This window comes from Ambystoma mexicanum, chromosome 13, assembly GCF_040938575.1.
Source record: "Ambystoma mexicanum isolate Mex_15411 chromosome 13, UKY_AmexF1_1, whole genome shotgun sequence".
Taxonomy (NCBI): domain Eukaryota; kingdom Metazoa; phylum Chordata; class Amphibia; order Caudata; family Ambystomatidae; genus Ambystoma; species Ambystoma mexicanum.
Window position 1 is genome coordinate 728,966,830 of NC_090938.1, and position 19,972 is coordinate 728,986,801.

A 19,972-nucleotide genomic window follows, 5' to 3' on the forward strand; every position below is an offset into this window, starting at 1 on the left:
CGCTGACTCGACTCATGTGTGTATCCAGATTCTCTACAGCTCGACCTAAACGTGTATCCGGGCTGGCAGTCACCGATTTGTTATTGAGGGGCTGAACAAACCTCTACAGGCAGGCTCTAAGTCACACTTGTACAATGACTCGACATAACTGTGCATCCTGGCTTACAGTCGCACCTAGAGTTGTGACTTGACTCACCTGTGTATCCAGGCTCGCAGTCGCAACTGTAGCTGTTGACCCGGTCCAGGCAATGCCCCCGCAGGCAGGGGGAGCTGGCACACTCGTCCAAGTCTGTCTGGCATGTTTCACCTGTAGAATAGATCAAAAAGGGTCAGATTGAGTGTATTGTTTTCTTGAGTTGCAATATTTTACTGACTATAGCTCTGGTGAATTCGATGTGGACATATTTACTTGGGCTAATGAAGAAGCGTAGCCTGGAATATTAAAAGAGGGTGCTTATTTTTCGATCTGATCAAGTATTCTCTGGTAGCCACTGTGTCCAAAGAAAAATAAACAAATACCACAACAGGGCACATGTGCCTCAGATCCATTACTCAACTCATTCAGGTAATTCCTGAGCAACTGAGAACAGTCAGTGGTTAAAACTAGGCCCAGTTTTTCCAGCATCTGGCTCTGTCACTTATAGACCCACAAGTATTTCCTACCCAAACCCCAATCCTTTCCCATTCAAAATACACTTGCTGCTATTGAGACTGTGGCTTATCAATCTACTTCTATGTAGATGACATCCACATCTCTATAAAGGTCTGTGACCCTCAAGAGGAGTTCATTGGTGTCCGCAAAGGACTATCTGTTCCTGAGCAGTAGAGGTAAAGGCATAATGCCTCAAACCTCACACATCAATAAAAAAGGTGCCTGCGCTAGGCCCACAGTGCGTGCTCTGCTCCCGCACTCGTCAATCGCTCACCATTCTTCTTTTGCTACTGTGGAAAGCCAGAAGAAAGAATCGGACCCGAGGATATGTTATTGAAGGGTTTTATTAAACTCAAAACAAAATGTCTTGCTTGCCCTATTGCTAAAAGGTGAGTGCCCTTCCTAACAAACTAAACTAAGGTGCTTGTCAATAGTCAAAATAACAAAAATGGTCCTCTGTCCAAAACTATCGGCTGAACTGGCCCCACTATTCAGAGAAAACATAAAAGAAAACTAGGCAGAGTGTCCTGCCTTTAGAGTTTTCACCCCGATTTCACTCTGGGTTTCCAAGAATCCCCATTGGTTTCGGATCCAATGCTTATTGGAAGATAACAGATCTCCAGGGTTTAACAGCTCTTACCCTTCTTGTCAAAGATCCAAAAGTATCTCAAGTTTCCAAAATAAAGTCTAAAGTTCCTGAAAAATAATCACATCTCCAAGTTCTCATAGGTTGATGTATACCTACTTAATCCGTTCGTCAACCCTTGTTTGGGTTTCTCCCCACTTGGTTCACGTTTTAGTTGTCTCTGTGTTCCCCTTGAATTTGTTCTTCACTTGTTTTATTGGGCCTCTTCGCCTCCATTGGGGTTCTCTGTCCCAATGTCTCACTTATCTCCCCAGGGTATTCGTAACTCCTCCTTGCATATGCTTCTCTTGGTTCTCGGTAGTTTTTGTGAGCCGTATGGCGGATTTCAATATTCAGATTTCTTGGGCTCCCAGAACCCTTAGAGCTACTTTGTCTCAATGTCTTACTTTTCTCTCTGGGGTGCGGCTAGCCCCTTTTCCTATGTGGCTCCCTCAACTCTTGAGGGGGATTCTGTGAGCTGTCTGGAATATACAATAATCACAGCCCTTGGAAACCTCAGCTTACACTTACAAACCTACACCCCTGTTCTCTCCTCAACCTATATAACCCTTCCTCAACCTATACAAACCTTGTACCCCTCTTCCATTGGGAACACACTCTTCATTTACAGCACTGAACTTTGTGTAGAATTCAGTCATCAAACTCTACGAGGATGTTTTTGCAGAATGCAAATCACAAAAGGATAATCTGCACTCAATAAACACAAACATTATTTTCCTGGAAGGATATATTTGTGACACAAATCTATGCCTATCAGAGTCAACTGGGAGCATAAGGGCAACAGGGCAGCAGAAGCCCCATTCAGTAACTGGGTTGGAAACAGATACACTGCAAGGCGTGGCAGAGGAGGAGCTCCTGCCCTCATCAGAGAGTACTCATTCAGTAACCCTCAGTATGCCATTGGAGGAGGGGAGAATGACTGAGAAGGCACCAATAAAAGCTGTCGAGCTCAAAATTCAACCTAGTAATGCTGGGAAAATGTTTTAAAACTTAATAAACGTACCCACATGTATGAACAGAGGCTCAAGGAAATTTCTAGAAAAATTGAAGGCTTCCCTTCTTGAATCAATGTCTAAGACGCATAATATACAGATTTTCAAATCCCAAATAATATCTGAAAGAAAAGGAAATTCCCAACAACCCAAACAATGCTCAAGGATCATTGAATGGAACAATGGCTGTCCTTCTTCCTTAGTAAAGTCAATGGTAGGAAAGGGCACCATTAAACATTACATGATGTCGATGTCAGAAAAAGAATGGGAAGAGATTGACCCACACAACCTTTCACAACTTTCAATGTATTCAGAGGACTGAGTGGAATGTTTGAAGGAGGTAGATGAGCCAGTGAATGAGGATGTGCCTGCTCCTCCTCCAGGTCCGAAGTCGTCCCCTTTTAAAACTGTTACTGAAAAGAGATCCAAACAAAAGCAGCCTTACCCAGAGGAGTTTTGGGCTAACTTAGTCTGTGTGGAACAGATTTTCGGGGCTGAGCATAGGATCACACTAATAGACACAACATCTTGACTCTTTTTTCAGAGATCCCACGGCTTCGGATGATAAAAACAAAGGATTTACTCCAGGTCGAATTGCTATCTGACTGAGCAATCATTTATTTGGCACCCAAATTGTTGGCATCCAACGTATTAGACAGAGCGCCCTCTTTGCTTTCTCTGCGGTACGAGGTATACTGCCCAGGCGTGGCCAAGGTGTCCACATTAAGTACCCTGAAAACCTTTGTGGCTCCTTGGGAGAACATAGATCATTGCAACAATGTTGTCATCAGTCTGGACAAAAAGAGTTACTACAAGCAGACCGTACTTGTTGGATTCTTCTACATGCAAGTATGACGAGGATAGAATTCAGTCCCTGGTTTCCGCTCTCCATGGTAGAGCAGAGTCTCACCATGCCTCTTATTGAAGCCGTCCGAACATAAGAGTTTGCCTAATCCCTTGGAATACACAGGGGTACAACCACATTATTAACAGCCAAAATTTGATTACATTTTACAAGCGACTTGGCTAACTGATAAGTCAATATTGGATGGTTGTCTGGTGATTCATCAACCAGCAGAGAGAGGCCATATGGGCAGACCCAAGGGGGGCCTTCTTACCACTATACATTCTAAGTTGCCGGTTCTAACCACCCCCTTGGACATGAATGAAAGTTTTACCCTTGCTGTAAAACTCGCTTGGAGGGACGATATGAGTGGACTGAAGTGAGATTGTTTAATGTTAAACACTTATTGGAATCCTACGGTGATACCGGTAAGTTCTTTTGTCAATTCCATCAGTAAATGCATCGAAACCTGGTCTAAAATTGGGGGAAACATTATAGTGGTGGGAGACTTCAACGCTTCTTACCTCCAATCGAACGCTTGCGGTGATACCTAACAGGAGACCTCCAAAAAGAGGGACAATCAACTGAATCACTTCTTTTAATATTTGGGGATTTCCATGGTGGAAGGTACATTTAAATCAATATTGTCAATGCCAAAATAGATCATCTAAAAGCATCAATTCCAGTCTCCTGGAATACCAAATGAACCAAATGCAAATGTTATAAAGCACTGCTGTAAAGGCTAACTGCCATGCTAAATGCACACAGAGCACCTAGCTCAAAGCAGCAAGAACCCGCAAGAGAAGGACAGGCAAGTACGAGCGAGCAGAGACCAGAGGGGGATTGATTCTGTACCTCGCGTTGGTCTGAATCCATGATGTGACCTGTGGAGGAGGGTGTTGTATTGAAGGTATTACTGCAGCTGTTGTTTGAAGCATTTCTTAAGGCGTTTGGAGATGAAAGGTGTGTTGGAGATTGGTCGGGTGTTTGCTGGGTCATTTGCTTCGACTGTGGGTTTTTTTAAGGAGAGGTTTGACAAAGGCTGTTTTAAAAGCATATCCCTTGCTCCTTTCTACAATATGATCTCTTTGCATCCGCATTTCTTTAGCATACTATTCAGACCTCTGTGACCTACACCATAGACTTTATGTTAGTCATAAGGAGACCATATGCCACTAACAACATTTATCAGAAGCTGAAATCCAGATGGAGAGAGAGATCCATGTCTGAAAGACCATAAGTGCAACACTGCATGTGCAGTGTCACGAGTGCAGTTTTGAAGGACTACCTCCAGAGAATGTTTTAAATATAGCCTCAGATCACGGGGATACTGTTAGGAGATTTCTGTTGCTGCTTTCCTCCCATAGACACCTATGGGGCACTCTTTCTTTTCGCTTTGTTTTGACTCCTGGCTTGGCATTTTGGAGGTAAGTAAAGCCTGCTGCTTTACTTCCCCTATATATGTTTGCTGTACTTACCTGCATAACTAGAATTATTGGTGTTGTTCTATGTGGAGTAATTGTAGCCCTACACCACTTTTACACCCTCATGAGAATAAGCCTTGCCGCTCTGCTACCTTACCTTGATTGGGTTTGGCTAGTTCTCAGTGTTTCCCTGTTCACCATAATGCATTGGCCTCCCAAACTCCACGCCTAGGGTTGATTTTGGAAATCCACCTTAACAGATACTGCAAAACAATAATGATTATATATATGAGGAGCTTACATTTATTCTAAATATGACCTTCTAAACCCCCATGCCCACTATTATTTGACTATCCCACCCCCCAACAACCAAGTGTTTTAAAACTACAATCCTACCCAGCTACAAATTGCCTCCTGTCAACTGTGAGGGTGTTGGGAAATGTGGAAAGATCTCTAATTTGATTTGATCTCTTTATTAAAGAGAGTCTGCAAGGTTGTGTTGAGTAAATGACTATAGTAACTGGGGGAGATTCTACAAACCCAAAGGGAGCTCCAAATGAAGTGGCCAGTCCAAACACTACTCTTCAGAAGGCATGTTAGCCCCCAGGCCAACCCTAGTCCACAAACAGCCAATACAAAGTTCAGAATCCTGGCTGTATAAGGTTTTATCCTCAAGCATCGCCCATCTAAGGTACTCACAGTTTGATGGAGGGCATTCCCAAACCCTGTGCTCATCTTGGTGTCTAAGAGGGGTCTTTTCTTCAGACCTTAAGATTCTCTCAAGGCCTTTATCAGCCCTGTCTCCTGTTTCTCTGGATATCTCTCTCTCTCGTAGACCTTGAACACCATCTGGTTGCTCTGATGGTCTTGAGTCTTTGGGTTGTTTATGATTCTCTGAAAGTCTTCCTCAGACCTCTGTTGGGTTCTCTAGAGGTCTCTCTCTCATACCGTGAGTAGCTTTGGGTTTCTCTGGAGGTTTCCTTAGACCTTTCTTTGGATTCTCTGAAAGTCTTTCTCTCAGACCTTGGTTTGCTATGACTTGTCTGGAGGTCTCTCATAGACCTTTCGCTTGGCTCATCAACAGATTGCTGTGACCACTCATCTTGAAACAGAGGCACGCCAGCCTATCAGGCTTTCATTTAACAAGATGCCCTATTCAGGAGCTCTGTCTCAACACTGATTAAGCTCTCTCAAAATTCCCACACGCCTTGAAAAAGAGCGAGTCAGGTCGAAACACGTGTTGGCTGAACTGTACTAATAAAAGCCTGAACTTTACTAATATAATCATCATGCTATGAAACAAAAAAGAAACCGCTGCCAATCTCTGTATGCATAGTAAAGATTACTAGCGTCAGTGTGACAAATGCTCACACCCTGGCTTGTCTTTGTTTTAGACCCTGTGGGTTTATAGATTCTCTTGAGCTCCTTCTTAGGCCTTTCTCCAGATCATTCTGGAGGTCTGTCTCTCATATTGTGGGTTCCTATGGGATTCTTTGAAGGTTTCTCATACACCTTTCTATTGGTTCTTCGTAATGGGTATTTCTCCCCCTCATGTTCAGTGTAATTTTCAGGCAGATGGTATTATTTATTGCCTTCCTGCCAGGGTCCACCTCTTCTATATGTGTTGATGGTTTAATATTGAGTGGCAGTGCCTGGGCCCTCTTCCAGGCTTCTCTCTCTTTCTTCAATGTGGCTGATTCTCTCTTGCTTCTACTCTGATGGGCTGCTGCCCCGTGTGGTATCACAACATCCTTGGGTCAGGCAGCAAGCATGCCTTAATGCCTCTAGCAAGTGGGCTATCAAGTATCCTTCTGCCTTCTGGATAATGAAGCATTCTGCTCGAGCTCAACCAGGTTCTACCTCTCTGGTATTTTCCCACCTTTTTTATACATTGGCTTGGTGGGTAGGGCAAGCAAAGGGGTTCCGTGACTGCCAGCCTTAGAAGGGGCTTGAACATTGGAGCCCAACAGTTCTGAGCCCATAAAGTTGTGCACATGGTCAAAGCATATTGGAACTTTGTTGCATGTTTGCTGCAGCACTACGGCATTCACTGTCTCCCACTGCGAAGGCTTCTGATGCTAAGATCATTCCTGCTTTGCTTCTCTTTCACACTACTGATCGGCTTCATCTTGTACAAGGGAATGATTTCTGTGTGTCTGCTGTATAGATCCCATGTATGTGGCTTGCTTGCAAACACCCCGGGGCTCATGTTCAATAGAGTTGTAACGTTAATTAAGGGAGTAAATTCCATTAAGGTCACAGCTCATTTTTAAGCATTTTTAAGCATTTGTGCGGCAGAGAGGAGCAGCGGAATCCAACATGCATTTTCGCCGCCTCCCTTCCTCTCCGCCATACAAATGCGCCAGTATTTGCGCCACCTTGGATTTTTCATGCTGTTGCAAATGCAGGAGATTCCTATTGTAAACGCTGCCAGCCAGGCTTGCATGGCAGACAGTGTTTACAATTACAAATAAATTCCCTCCGGCATGCTGGCATGTCAAAGAGCATTTATTTTTCATTGTGAGCGTCGCCTGCCATGCAAGCATGCCAAGCAGTGCTCACAATAAAAAGTAAATGCTGCCTGGCATGCCAGGCATCCTTTAATCACATTGCATTGCGGAGTGCAAATGTGAAGGGCAAAAGCGGCGTACACGCTTGTATGCCGCCTTTTACCCTTTACATTTGCACCCCGCAGTGCAATTGACCAAGATTTTGCGGCGTGGACCCAATTACGTTACAGTATAAACATAAGAGGTCCCTGCCACCAAATTACGGGGAACTCGAAAAAGTAAAGCTCCTGTGTTTGCGGGTGGTGTCGATAATGGGAGCACTTACTGTGTTTGCCAAAGGGGTTTAGTCCGCGGACCTCTGAGGCCCATGTGCCTGGTAATCATCTGCTCATGAATTCCTACACTGGTGGAAGAAAACTAGAGCATCTAAGAGGGGGGCAGAAGCCCAGGGGATCCCACTCCATCCACCCACTGGGAGTTCCAGCAGGAAGCAGTTGGACAAATGCAGTCTCATGTTGGTCAGTCCCCTCATGCCACAGAATGTGGAGTGAGTCCAAATGACTTACCAATTTGATGTCTAGGTGCTACACATGTTTGAAATTGTTTTGGTCTCTAGGTGTCTAGCCACTTGTTTGGTTTGCAGAGAGGTTGAAGAGATCTGTTCTGTTACAGCAACCATTTTGGACCCAGGGGTATTTAGTCCTGAGTTGGGAAGAGCACAGCTGGGGAGGTAACATATAGTACTAGACTAGGGGTCTGCAACCTTTGGCTCACCAGATGTTTTGGAATACACCTCCCCTCAACTCCAGTCAGCAAGGTCAATGGTGAGGGATCATGGGAGTTGTAGTTCCAAACAGCTGGAGGGCAACAGGTTGCAGATGCCTGTAACTAAACCATCTCCAGAAAGTCCAAGAAGCTAGAGGAAAAATTTTCGAAATCCCAAAGTAAAAGGAACTACAAAGTGAAATTGCAAGAGACCAATTCGAGTTTCTGTGTGATTTCAACACCTCCCATGGGAATTTTCACACTGGCATCTGAGTGCAGGAGGGAGATGAGAAGGAGTAGACAGAAAGGGTGTTGTAGTCTCACCTGTGGTCCCAGGCTGGCAAACACACTGGTACCCGTTCACCAGGTCCTGACAGGAGCCTCCGTTCTGGCAAGAATGGGAATCGCAATCGTCAATGTCCACCGCACACACTTGGCCCGTGTAGCCAGGGTCACAAATGCAGGAGTAGTTCCCAATGCCATCCACACAGGTCCCGTGGTGGCAAGGCTTGTCCAGGCACTCGTCCAAGTTCTCCTGGCACAGGTGTCCGCTGAAGCCTGTAGGCAGATTGGAAAGGAGAGTCTGTGTTAGCTGGGTTAAGGGCAGTGCTTAATTTCTAAGAAAATTAGTGTCAGGGCCTTAATATTTTCTAGCACACTTGCGACACTGCAGGCGGGCAGTTCCGCGACATTCCTGCTACCACCTACTGCTGCTCCCCACAGTGTCGACACATTTTGAGTTAAACTACAGCTCGCACCTGCTCACTGTGGTTGTTGGATGCTCTTGATATCATCACGTCATAATCAATATGAGTCTGAGACAATAAGTGCCAGGGCTCAGAAATAGGTTCCAGGGCTGAGCCCTGGCAAACACCCCCACAGTTTAATCACTGGTTAAGGGCCTCCTTCCACTCCCAGCTTAAACTTCACTTCCTTTGTCTTGTCTTTAAATCTCTTCATGACGTTGCTCCTCCTTACCTCTTCTCTCCTCTCATTCTATACCCCCTCTTGCTCTCTTCCTTCTGCTGATCTCTTCTTACTTTCTGTTCCCCCACCACCATGTGCCTCTTCTCGTTTCCGCTCCTTTCAGCTTCTTGCCGCCTTACACTGGAACTCCCTACCTCTCTCCAGTGGAGTAACTTTGTTGAAAATGTTGGGGGGGACATGACAGCTGAAGAAAAGGTGCCCCAGCCACATGAATGGGGAACAAATGGTGTGTCATGAAAGTTGGGGGGGACAAACACCCCTGCCCCCCCCAAAAAAGTACGCCCATGCCTCTCTCTATCCTCTCCTCCCCCACCTATTCCTCTTACCGCTCCTCACTGAAAGAACTTCTTCTTCACCCCCCTCCCTGATACCTTCCCCCTCTCTTTGTCCCCTCCCTCCTTCTATTATGTTCTCTGTTCTCCTTATGTTTATCTGTCCCTGTCTCTCCTATGATCTCCTCTCTTTTGTTGCTCACTTCACTCATTACTCTCTCCCTCTCGATCCTTCTCTACCCCCCTCCTCTCCTCTCCCTTCTTACTTGCAAATTGTTCTAAATACCGATTTTATGGTTTGATTCATGTTTACTGTTTTGCTTCTACTGTTCCATGTTTTATGTGTTACTTGTTGTTAACTGTAAAGTGCCTTGGATTAAGGCGCTATATAAAACAATAAAAATACAAATACATTAAGAGGATATATATAACATGAAAAAACCATATGCTGTTTGTTCTTGGAAGGGATGGTACTTCATTTATGAAAATTAAATAGTTGCTTAGACCAAGATGGCAGCCAGTGGAGGCAAAAACTGGAAGAGAGTGAATGTTGCTCAGGGGTGTTCCTCATAAAAGCTTCAGTCAGAGCTGATCTCTCTAACAGGGCTGTGCTCTCTACCAGCAGAGGGTAGAACAGCAACGTTTAATAGGGAAAGCAGTGATGCCCCCTTCAGCAGCCTTGCAGGCCAAACATGTGCAATACACCACCCATTTGGGGTGAGGAGTTGGCTAGACAATAACACACTAACCCTCTGAAATCATTAGAAGATGCACTGACAATGCAAAATGTACACTAGGATGATATATATAGGGACAGACATTTAAAAAAAGCAAAGGTCACTAAATGAAGCTGAAACTCTACAAACATTGGAAATACACTATAGATAACATAAAAGCAATATTACTGACACTGTAACTCACTCTTTTGCATCAGATTTGTGTTTATTATGTGCTTACAAGTGTTTGGGGGCTTTGCTTGTATACTGCTGCTGCCTGTGTGCCTGCCTTTGCAAATTAAGTATGTGGATGCTAGTTATTGTTTGGTGTGAAATGTATGAAGATGGTGATAAGAGTGCCTGTTTTTGTGAGATCGTTGTTTGTGTACGCGTGATTGTTTGTTTTTATTTACTTTCATGTGTTCGTTCAGACTATTGTTTGAATTGTAAGGTGGTATTCAAGTGTATTTTCACTTTGCCATGTGTCTTGGTATGCTGGAGTGTGTCTCACCGATCTTACTTTATGACCTGTTTTTGTATTAAGGTTCCAACAGGTTTGGTTTTATTTCCTGTTTAGTGGTTAAAACATTAAACCTTCAAGTTGGCATTTGTAGATTGTATTTTTTTAAAGATAGTAACCTAAACCTTTTTGTAAAAAAAATATTCCCACAGATTTCATTGTTTTTTCAGATAGTACTTTATGAGTTGTACGTTTGTGATGTTGACCGGTCCGTGTTTGGTGAGATGGACCATCTTATGCGTTTCACAGAATATTTTTCATTCCGCAGAATGTTTTTCATTTCGTTTTGATCCTCTGACTCTACTGCAGCTGCACAACGACCACATTATGTTTTGGTGGTGTCTGATTAGCTTGTGCGTTTTAAAGGATATTTTTCATTTTATAGTATGTCTTTCATTTCGTATAAGCCCTCTGAACTTATTATGCCTATACAGAGCCACTACTGTGTGTTGGGGACTGCAGATATGTTGTGTGTTTCGCAGAATATATTTTGTTTTGAACAATTGTTTTAACTTCATTTGACCTCTCTGAAACCATCCATTCATGTAGGCAGCCCGATTGCATGCTGGGTGGGACTGATCGTCTTGTGCATTACACAGAATTATTTTCATTTCCTGGAATGTTTTTTATTTTGTTTTGTCCCTCTGACTCTAGCGAGCAAGACTGAATAAGGGTGTGTGATAGGTGTGTGTGTGTACTGAAGTGTTCTGCAGAATATTTTCAATTTTGCAGGAAACATTTTATTTTGTACCGCTGACCCTACTGAGCATGTATAGTAGCGCTACGGCGTGTTAGGTGTGGCCTATCATCTTGTGTGTTTCCCAGAATATATTTTGTTTTGTATAATTGTTTTAACTTCATTTGGCCCTCGGAAACCACCCGTTCATTGCATGCTAGGTGGGACTGATCATCTTGTGCATTCCACAGAATGATTTTCATTTTGTGGAATGTTTTTTATTTCGTTGTGTCCCTCCGACCTCAGCAAGCATGACTGAATAGGGGTATGTGCGCTGGGCGCCATTTTGCAGAAAACCTTTCATTGTGTCCATCAAGCCCCACTGAGCAGGTATAGCAGCACTACAGCGTGTTGGGTGTGGCTTATCATTGTGTGTGTGCAAAGAATATTTTTCATTTCACAGTATGTTTTTCATTTTGTTTTGCCATCTAACCCTACTGCACATGTACAGTAGCCATACTATTTGTTTGGTGTGGCAGATCATATTGTGTGTTCTGCAGAGCATTTCACATTTCTTTGCATGTTTTCTACTTCCCTTTCTTCCTCTGACCCTGATGTTCATGTATGGCAGTCCTACTGATGGTCGGGTGCGGGGATCATCTTGTGCCTTTTTCATTGGATATTTTCAATTTGCGGTATATTTTTCATTTTGTTTTGCACCTCAGAACTTGCTGCGTTCGCACGGAGACCCTACTGTTATTTAGGTGCAGCCTATCAGCTTGTGTGTTTCACTAAATATTTTTCATTTCGCTGTATGTTTTTCATTTTTGTTGTCTCTGTGCATGTAGGCTTGCTTGGCCAGGCAGATGGTCTTGTGTAGTCTGGTATAATATAATACATTTTTCTGCATGATTTTGCTTTGTCCCTCCAAACCTGCTGCACACACACAGTGCCTCTACCACATGTTTAGTGCAGTAGATTATGCAGTAGATTTTTCATTTAGTTTGTTATTCTACCCCACCTGTGCATGTAGGGAAAAATCGATGATTCTTTTTTGCTTAATATGGGAACATGTTTAGCTGATCCAATTTTATAACATAGTTTTCACTGAACACACCTTCAGGATAGGGGATATGCGTGGGTCACAAATCTCCCAAATGCTAGTAGAAAATGTTGAGGTATGGTGGTCCAGAGCATGATGTTTCAGCATCAAAGGAAATCTCAATGTTAAAGAGATGCAATCATTTGGGCCTGAAAACATTCATGAAACTTTCCCAAATTTGGCATTATTGGCCAGATAAGTCCGGATCAGATGCATTCTAAATTGTGGAAACTTTCATAGATGTGGATAATCATTATAGAGGAAAAGGGGTGTTGTTAATGTTAAGTTGAATTTAAAAAAATGACATTTCTTAATAACTTTTGAACCCTTCCACAGACAATTCTGAAAAATGCATGCAGTACATTTTGGGGGCATTTGCTGCAACATGGAAAATGTTATCAGTTTCATTGGACGGCCTCATATTTTAGAAAAACAATGTTTTCATTGTCGTTTGAACAGCTGTTAACATTGTGTTTTCCCAGAGGGAAATGGAAACACATTTTGGCCTAAATAGCTTTGGCTACTTCAATTTTCGGAATTTCTGGTATAAACCTACAACTTATCAGGACTGGGTGCACCGGGAAATGAATGTTAAAAACTGAGACGACCTATTTTGAGATGTTCAAGTTTTAAATGTATCTATACATCACCCATGCACAGAATAAATATGCATCTTTTATACACACTATACATGTACATGTAGAAGATGTACATTTTGCTATCTCTACACTACTACGCATATGAAAACACATCAAAGTCAGGACTAACTGATGTGAGCTTTTATATGTATATGGGCCATATAGGAGATATAATTGCCTATGTGTACGAAATGTAAAATTCCTATAAGCCTCTTACACATATAAAAGCTCCCATCAAAGGTAGACCTCTCTTTAATGTGAGCTTTCGTAAACATAGGAGGTGCATAAGACATGTGCAAAATGAATGTACATTTTTTATACAAACTGTACACATATGTGGAGATATACATTCCACACAAGTGCACTAATGTATGTATGAAAACTTACTTCAAAGTCAAGATTGAGCTGTATAGGAGATGTATATTGCATGCATGTACAAAATGTAACGCTATTATATGTCTCTTGTAGGTATAAAAAAGGCATATCAAAGTCAAACCTCACTTTAATCTGAGTTTTCATATATAAGCGACAGATAGGACATGTGCACTTCATATGACTTTCCACCAAACACTCATACACTATGTATATGATATAAATAAATATGCCAGAAACATACACACCAGTCATACACCTCGCAACACACAATCTTACGACACACACTTCTGCGACTAACGCTGTTACGACACATGTGCTCTGAGGCCACATGCTCTTCTGTCACACACTCTTAAGCCACATGCTCTTATAAAATGGGATCTTATGCTGCACACTCTTAGGGCACATGTTCCTAAGCTACACACTCCTACGACACACACACCCTTAGGACATAGTCTTATGACAGACTGTAGTACAATACATGCTCTTACACCACACACACTCACTCCACATACTCTTACATATGTGCTCTTGTGCAACACACACTTACATCACACTCTTAAGTCACATGCTCTTGTGCCATGCGCTCTTATGCCACACACACGTACACACTTACACCATGTGCTTATAGTCTATGGGCTCTTATAGCAACTGCTAGTAGGCCACATATTTTATGTCACACATTTATGCTATGCACGTACCCCACACACTCTTATGCCACATGCTTTTATTTCAAATGTTCTTACTGTACATGTAAGTTTCAAAAATGTACATTTTGTACAAGTACAGTAGCACAGATGAGATAACTCACATCAAAGAAAGAACTGACTTTCATGTGAGTTTTCATATGTATAGGAGATATATAGGAGATACAAATTGCATACATGTATGAAATGTAAACTCCTTTGTGCCTCCTACATGCATAAGAATTCACAGCAAAGTTGGACCTCACTTTAACGTGAGATTTTATACATATAGAAGGAATACAAGACATGTATAGAATGAATACAAACGTTCTATAAGAACTGTATACACATTATAAATGTGCACACATATACATATGGAAATTCACATCAAAGTAAGGACTGACTTTGATGTCCATTTTCAAATGCATATTAGTTGTAAAGAAAATGTATATTGTGTACATGAACAAAACATAAAAACCTTATAGGCCGCCTTTATGCAAATAAACTTAGATCAAAGGCAAACCTCACTCTAAAGTGAGTGTTCATAGGTAGAGGCAGTGTGAAGACACGCGCATTTCATATGACTTCATACCAAACACTCATACACTATGTATATACCCCATACACACACAAGCCAAGCCACTCATAAGTCATAAAAGGTGGGTAAGGACAGTGAAGGAAGCAGAACCATGTGCCATCACCTACCTTGTAAACAGTCACAGGAGAATCCACCCACTTTGTCGCTGCAGTGAGCACCATTCTGGCAGGGGGTGCTGGCACACTCATCAATGTTATTCTCACAGAGCGACCCATTGAACCCTGAGGGAGGAAGCCAAAGGGTAACATGTCAAAGTTTAAAGCGGTGCATGAATCAGGTGTATGATCTCGCAGACATGGCTAATGGAACTTACTCTCTCCCACAGGACAATTTCAACCGCTGCCTCCCCATTTTCTTGCCTTCACCATCTTCTCCTCCCTCCCTAACTTCTCACTCATCTCACTCCCCGTCATTGCCTAATATTACCTCCCTTATAACCTCCTCCACATTTCTCTGCATAACCACTTTCATCTCCTCACTACCTGATTACTTCAGGATTCCGCTTCATCTACATCCTCCTCTTTCAACAATTCCTTCAATTTGGCCTAATGCTCTCTGGTCCTTGCACATTTGCTGGTATAGCCATTAACTGCTGCCAAGAATTGGCTGTGGGTTCTCCTGCCCTTGCCTCCAACCAGCAAGACAATGCCCATTATGTAACTTGTACGTGTATTTTTTTGTAGCATTTCATTTTCAGATATTTCAATCAATTATTCCTTCTTCGGCGTGTAGCTGGTGCAGCTGTGGTCATCCTCTGAAACTGTATACACTCTCTCTGTGTGCCAATACTCTAATATTTAGCAGAGAGGCAGCCACATTCATGGCATGTTTAAACAATATCTATCTGATTCCCTATTGATTCATTATGCCCTGCACACAACACTTGAGTACACTGCCCATTTGCTAGGTACATTGTAAATCTCAGGCCTCAGTTATCTCTAAAGATCTTGGTCATATTGATTCCTTTTGTTGCATCGTATCATTTTAGCCTAGGCTGAGGCTTCATCCCCCTGAATGGCCCATGTATGCATAGTGCACCTTGCATACCCAGGGACAAGCCTGCACCCTACACTCTGTCTCCTGTGCTCTCAAGATCCTCCTGTTCTGGTGTGTTCCCTCCTCCTCTTCTTCTGCCCAACACTTATGTCATCTCCACCTACTCCGTTCCGAATTTCTTCATTTCTTTCTCAAGTTCTACTTCCTCTTCCCTCCTTCCACAGATCTCCATGTTTCCCACCCTCGTTTACCTTCTTTCTGGGCTTGTCTGTCCCCCTTTTCTTTCTAACTTCCCTTTTTCCCATTCCGTCTTCCTCATACTGTACTCTACAATATTAGAAAATGTACTCAAAGGCCTTGTTGGATACAGATTAGTTTTATTCAGTGCCAGATTATCCATTAGGCCAAGTAGGCACCGGCCTATGGGCCCTCTCCTTTTAGCAGCCCATGACAACGGATCAAAATAAAGCGGTGAAGAAAATGAAAAACGTATTAGGAGATGATTTACAGGGGGGTGGAGGGCTGACATTTCGACTGCCTAAGGGCCTCACAAGGGTTTAATCCAGCACGGCTCTGAATCTTTTGGATTTGTATCTGTGCACACCGAGAACACATGGTTTTTGCAGAAGTTCTGAAATCTTCACAGTATGGACCTGAAATGAAGTGGCAGAATTATTGTACACAGAGGTGCCAAGACCATAGGGGAGATGTGAGGAGGGGTAATCCAGGGCCTGCAGGTGCCCACTTGCATTTCGAATGGGATATACCACTGTTGTCTGTTTTTTCATGTTAATGCCCACATGTTGGCACCAGAGAGAAGCTGGCCTGCATTTTGCAAGGCCAGACTGGTATTTGGCAGAGCTAGGGAAGAGGGTGGAGAGGGGGCATTCACCTACCGTACCCCCCTCCGTACTCGTTTGTGATCATTACGTGGCACAAACAACGTAGTCAAATGTTCTTGACTGGTGCGCTACGGGAAGCTCTTCACTCTGACACTAAATCCTGGCTCGACCGCTACAGACTGTGCAGGTCTGTGCCCACTTGTGAAAGGGCTAGAGGTGCTCAACTAGAGTGTTAACTCTGGCAAGCTACTTTAAAGCAGCGCCCTTTAGATGAGGAGTGGGTGGGTCACATTAAGGACCCTGCTGATCCAAAGGCACAGTGAGGGTTGGAGACTATTAACCTAGAACATGTACACCTCAATAGGTACTATTGTGACTAGAAACACGTAGGCCGACACTTAAGTTGGTTTTCTTTTCATCACACTTTCCGCTTTCTCTTCCTACCCTCGTTCACTGGTACCAGCACAGCTGTGATGCTCCCTCAACCTCTTTCTGGCCCTGGTCTTTCATTAACTCTCCTTGCACTCTTTCCACATTGCTCCCGATGCTCTCCATGACTTACCTGGCTGACACTCACAGTCGACTCCATTGAGGCGATCAGTGCAGATCCCGCCATTCTGACATGGGTTGGTGAAACATTCATCCGTCTCGATCTCGCAAAACGCTCCTTCGTACCCTGAAGTGGAGGAGAAAGAGGGTAAGTACATGCATGCATTTTAGGATTACTGGGAAAATTAGAGCATTCATCATGAAGAAGTCATGTGACAAGCTCTGTGGTCTGCAGAATGGAAGAGAAAGACACTGGAGGTATTCTAGGTAGCGCCGAGCGACATAGTATTGAGGTACAAGCTGGTCCTGTAGCTGGGAATCACATTTTCTACAAGTGAGTAGCTGACTGCATGCTACAGTAAACTACTATAGTGGCAAAAAGTCCATGTACAGAAAATGGCTGTCATCTGGGCTTAGAAGGGGCAGCACAGACCATTGTCTGGGGCATAATAAGTCCAAAACAGTCAGAAGACCTGCGGCAAAATCAATTGCCATTTGATGGGTGGCTCTTCATTGATTTCCAAACTACTGGGCCAATAGAAATGAAGTGGGGTTCAGGCTGGCAGAGGGTCTACAGTCGAGCATACAATGGATTGGTCCTGTTGCGTATGAGACTCGAGGTGGCAGCCGGACTAGAAGAGTTTATCCTCAGGTGGACTGAGAGGATGAGATGATCAGAGAAGGTGTGAGATTTCCAGAAGAAGTGTGCGGCTCATAAACTCAGGTGTAAGACAGACTCTGCTCCAGGTTTTCCCCTGCTTGGATCCCAACGACGTCTGGTAAAGGCTGTGCAGATTTCTAGTTTAAATGGACAGACATTGAGAAGCTGGCATGGGGTGCCACCTCACAGGTTGGGGTGCTTTATGGGGTTCCCTGTCTGTCTTGATTTTCTTGGCCTCTCTGTGTGGACACAGGCTGTGATATTGTTAATGTCTGGCCATTCCTGTCCACTCTTATGATAAGCATCAGCGGGTCCCAATTCATTTGCTCCTGCCTCCTATTTTCTGAGTATGTAGTATATATAAAGATAACCAGAAAAGTTATGGGTGGCCGGTTTTGAAAAAATCTAAACCACTGGCACTGCTCTGGGCAACCTCCCACACCACAGTTTTTCACCCAGCCTGCACCATTTCAAAAGGGGTCCAGCCATATGCAAATCAGTCAGCTACTGCCACCAATGGGAGCAGGGCAGCCGGTACTGCTAGGCATATTTAAAAGAGGCTGGGTGACCGTGCTCACAGGAGGGACAGCCATTACATGACACTGCTTTCCTGGTATCCCAAAAAACTTCCACATATCACCTCTACTTGGATCTACAATACCCCATTGCAAGATCCCTTAAGTCTTCTGTTTGTGGGATACAGTACCCTCTTCCCCATTCCCCTGCACCAGGACTTTACAGGATAACACAGCAGACCCTATGGGAAGTGGAATCATTTATTATGGAGGTGCATCCAAGCCTGGTAAGCGAACTGGTCGAGAAGAGAGGAGGAACCCCGACTTCCAGGTTAGCCACAGCACACCAGACCAATGCTGGTTGGTTAAACTGCTTTTTCTGGTCTTCCTGCAGCCAATTTCCCAACTTGTGTGCAAGAGAACTGCAACCTCTGCGGTTGAACATCCTGCTGACATCAGCAACTTCAGCTGTTGTAAATGTGTTAGAATGTGCCCCTTCTTCTGTGCCAGCTAGCTAATCAACCATTGTGCCAACATCTTTTAGACGTTAAGACTCATTCATGGATGGAACCATTTCTCCCCTTACAAAACTCTTCCCAAAATTGATTTTCCAATTGTTAACTATCGAGCAGGACCAGAGATATCTAGATGAGGTTGTCAAATGCTAACAGCAGTTTGTGAAAAACTGTTAGAAAAAGATAACCACCAACACCATTCTTCTACACCGAGTGTCGCAGAAAGCACTTTGCAGAACTGGACAGCGGGTGTCACAAAATGTGTCTACAAAGGAATGGGAGATTATGTTGCAGAACATTTGCTTGAGTAGATTTCATTGAGTTTTTCTTACCTGATGTTGTAAATAGTGAGTGTTGGGAAGTTAAGGGTGGGCTGCAGGAGTCCCCCGCATGTATCTCTGGCAAAGTCACCCATAAACCTTTTTTTCTCCAATGAAATCTACTTCGAGAAAATAGTCTTGACCAAATCACCTAGAACCGTCTAGACTAGAGGTTCTGACTTAGAAATGGAGAACGTCTTATTGCTGCAGAACTTGGACGCAAGACTCGCCTTGCAGGTGACAACACGGTAATGAGTTTGGCTGGATGCTCTATACCCTGCATTCGCATATGGATCCCCTACATGTACCTTGCTTCACTCCCACGATGGAGGTCATGTCATTATGGGAAAGGTTCAGATCGCCTTTATTATTTGCACAGTAACTCTTAGGGGTGGGTAATCATGCTTTGGCTCTGGCAGAGAGGAGGCGCGAGTAAATCAATTAAAGGCAAGGGACATGGCCCACTGAATGTGTGTCAGAGAAGAGTACTAAACAGAAAATAGGCATGGGAAGTAGTGTCTGGGAAGTAGGGTCTATTTACCCAGACTCATAATCATTTAGACAGCAGTATCACAATACCCAGCAAGAGGCGGAAATAAAAATCAGAACCCAAAATGCCAGGCAGTTCCTTTTTTATAACCCCCCAAATGATGGCAGATGGAACACACAACACTAGATCGTTTTGCGCCATTGCTCATGTTAAGATCCAGACTGCAGCCTATCATCACGCCCCACTCACCTGGCACACATAGACACTGGAAGTGTCCTAGTAGATCCAAGCAAGAGGCTCCGTTAGCACAGGGCTGGGACACACACTCATTGAAGTCCACCTCACAACGCGCACCGGAGAAGCCATTCTTACAGCGGCACAGGAAGGAGCCCAAGGTGTTCTCACAGCTGCCATTGTGCTCACAGGGGTTAGATCCTGGAGGGGAAATGGGGCAGTGGGGAGCAGGAGGGTGGAGACAACAAAGTCAGTGACAGAATGGGTCAAGAGCTGGGAGATACTCACCAGGGTGGGAAGGAAGACAGTGAGAATGCAAACAGATAAAAAGAAGGGGAAACATTAAGTATGAAGAAAATTGAGAGGGGACGAGGGAGGAGGAAGAGAAGAGGGGGAAGTGAAAGAGCGACAAAGTGGGTTAAGCGAGAAGAGGGGGAGAAAATGTAGGGA

The 19,972-nt window shown here is 43.8% G+C and overlaps 1 protein-coding gene across 1 annotated transcript in view; it reads right to left on the reverse strand.

The window, feature by feature from the left end:
* The window catches only part of LOC138521830 (neurogenic locus notch homolog protein 1-like), a 478,650-nt gene that overhangs the window by 238,048 nt on the left and 220,630 nt on the right, over positions 1–19,972 (reverse strand). The window contains exons 8-12 of the mRNA XM_069634949.1: positions 19,538–19,723; positions 16,801–16,914; positions 14,508–14,621; positions 8,158–8,391; positions 197–307 (exon numbers count right to left, since the gene is read on the reverse strand). Coding sequence (XP_069491050.1) covers positions 197–307; positions 8,158–8,391; positions 14,508–14,621; positions 16,801–16,914; positions 19,538–19,723 — 759 coding nt within the window. The remainder of the gene's footprint in view (positions 1–196; positions 308–8,157; positions 8,392–14,507; positions 14,622–16,800; positions 16,915–19,537; positions 19,724–19,972) is intronic.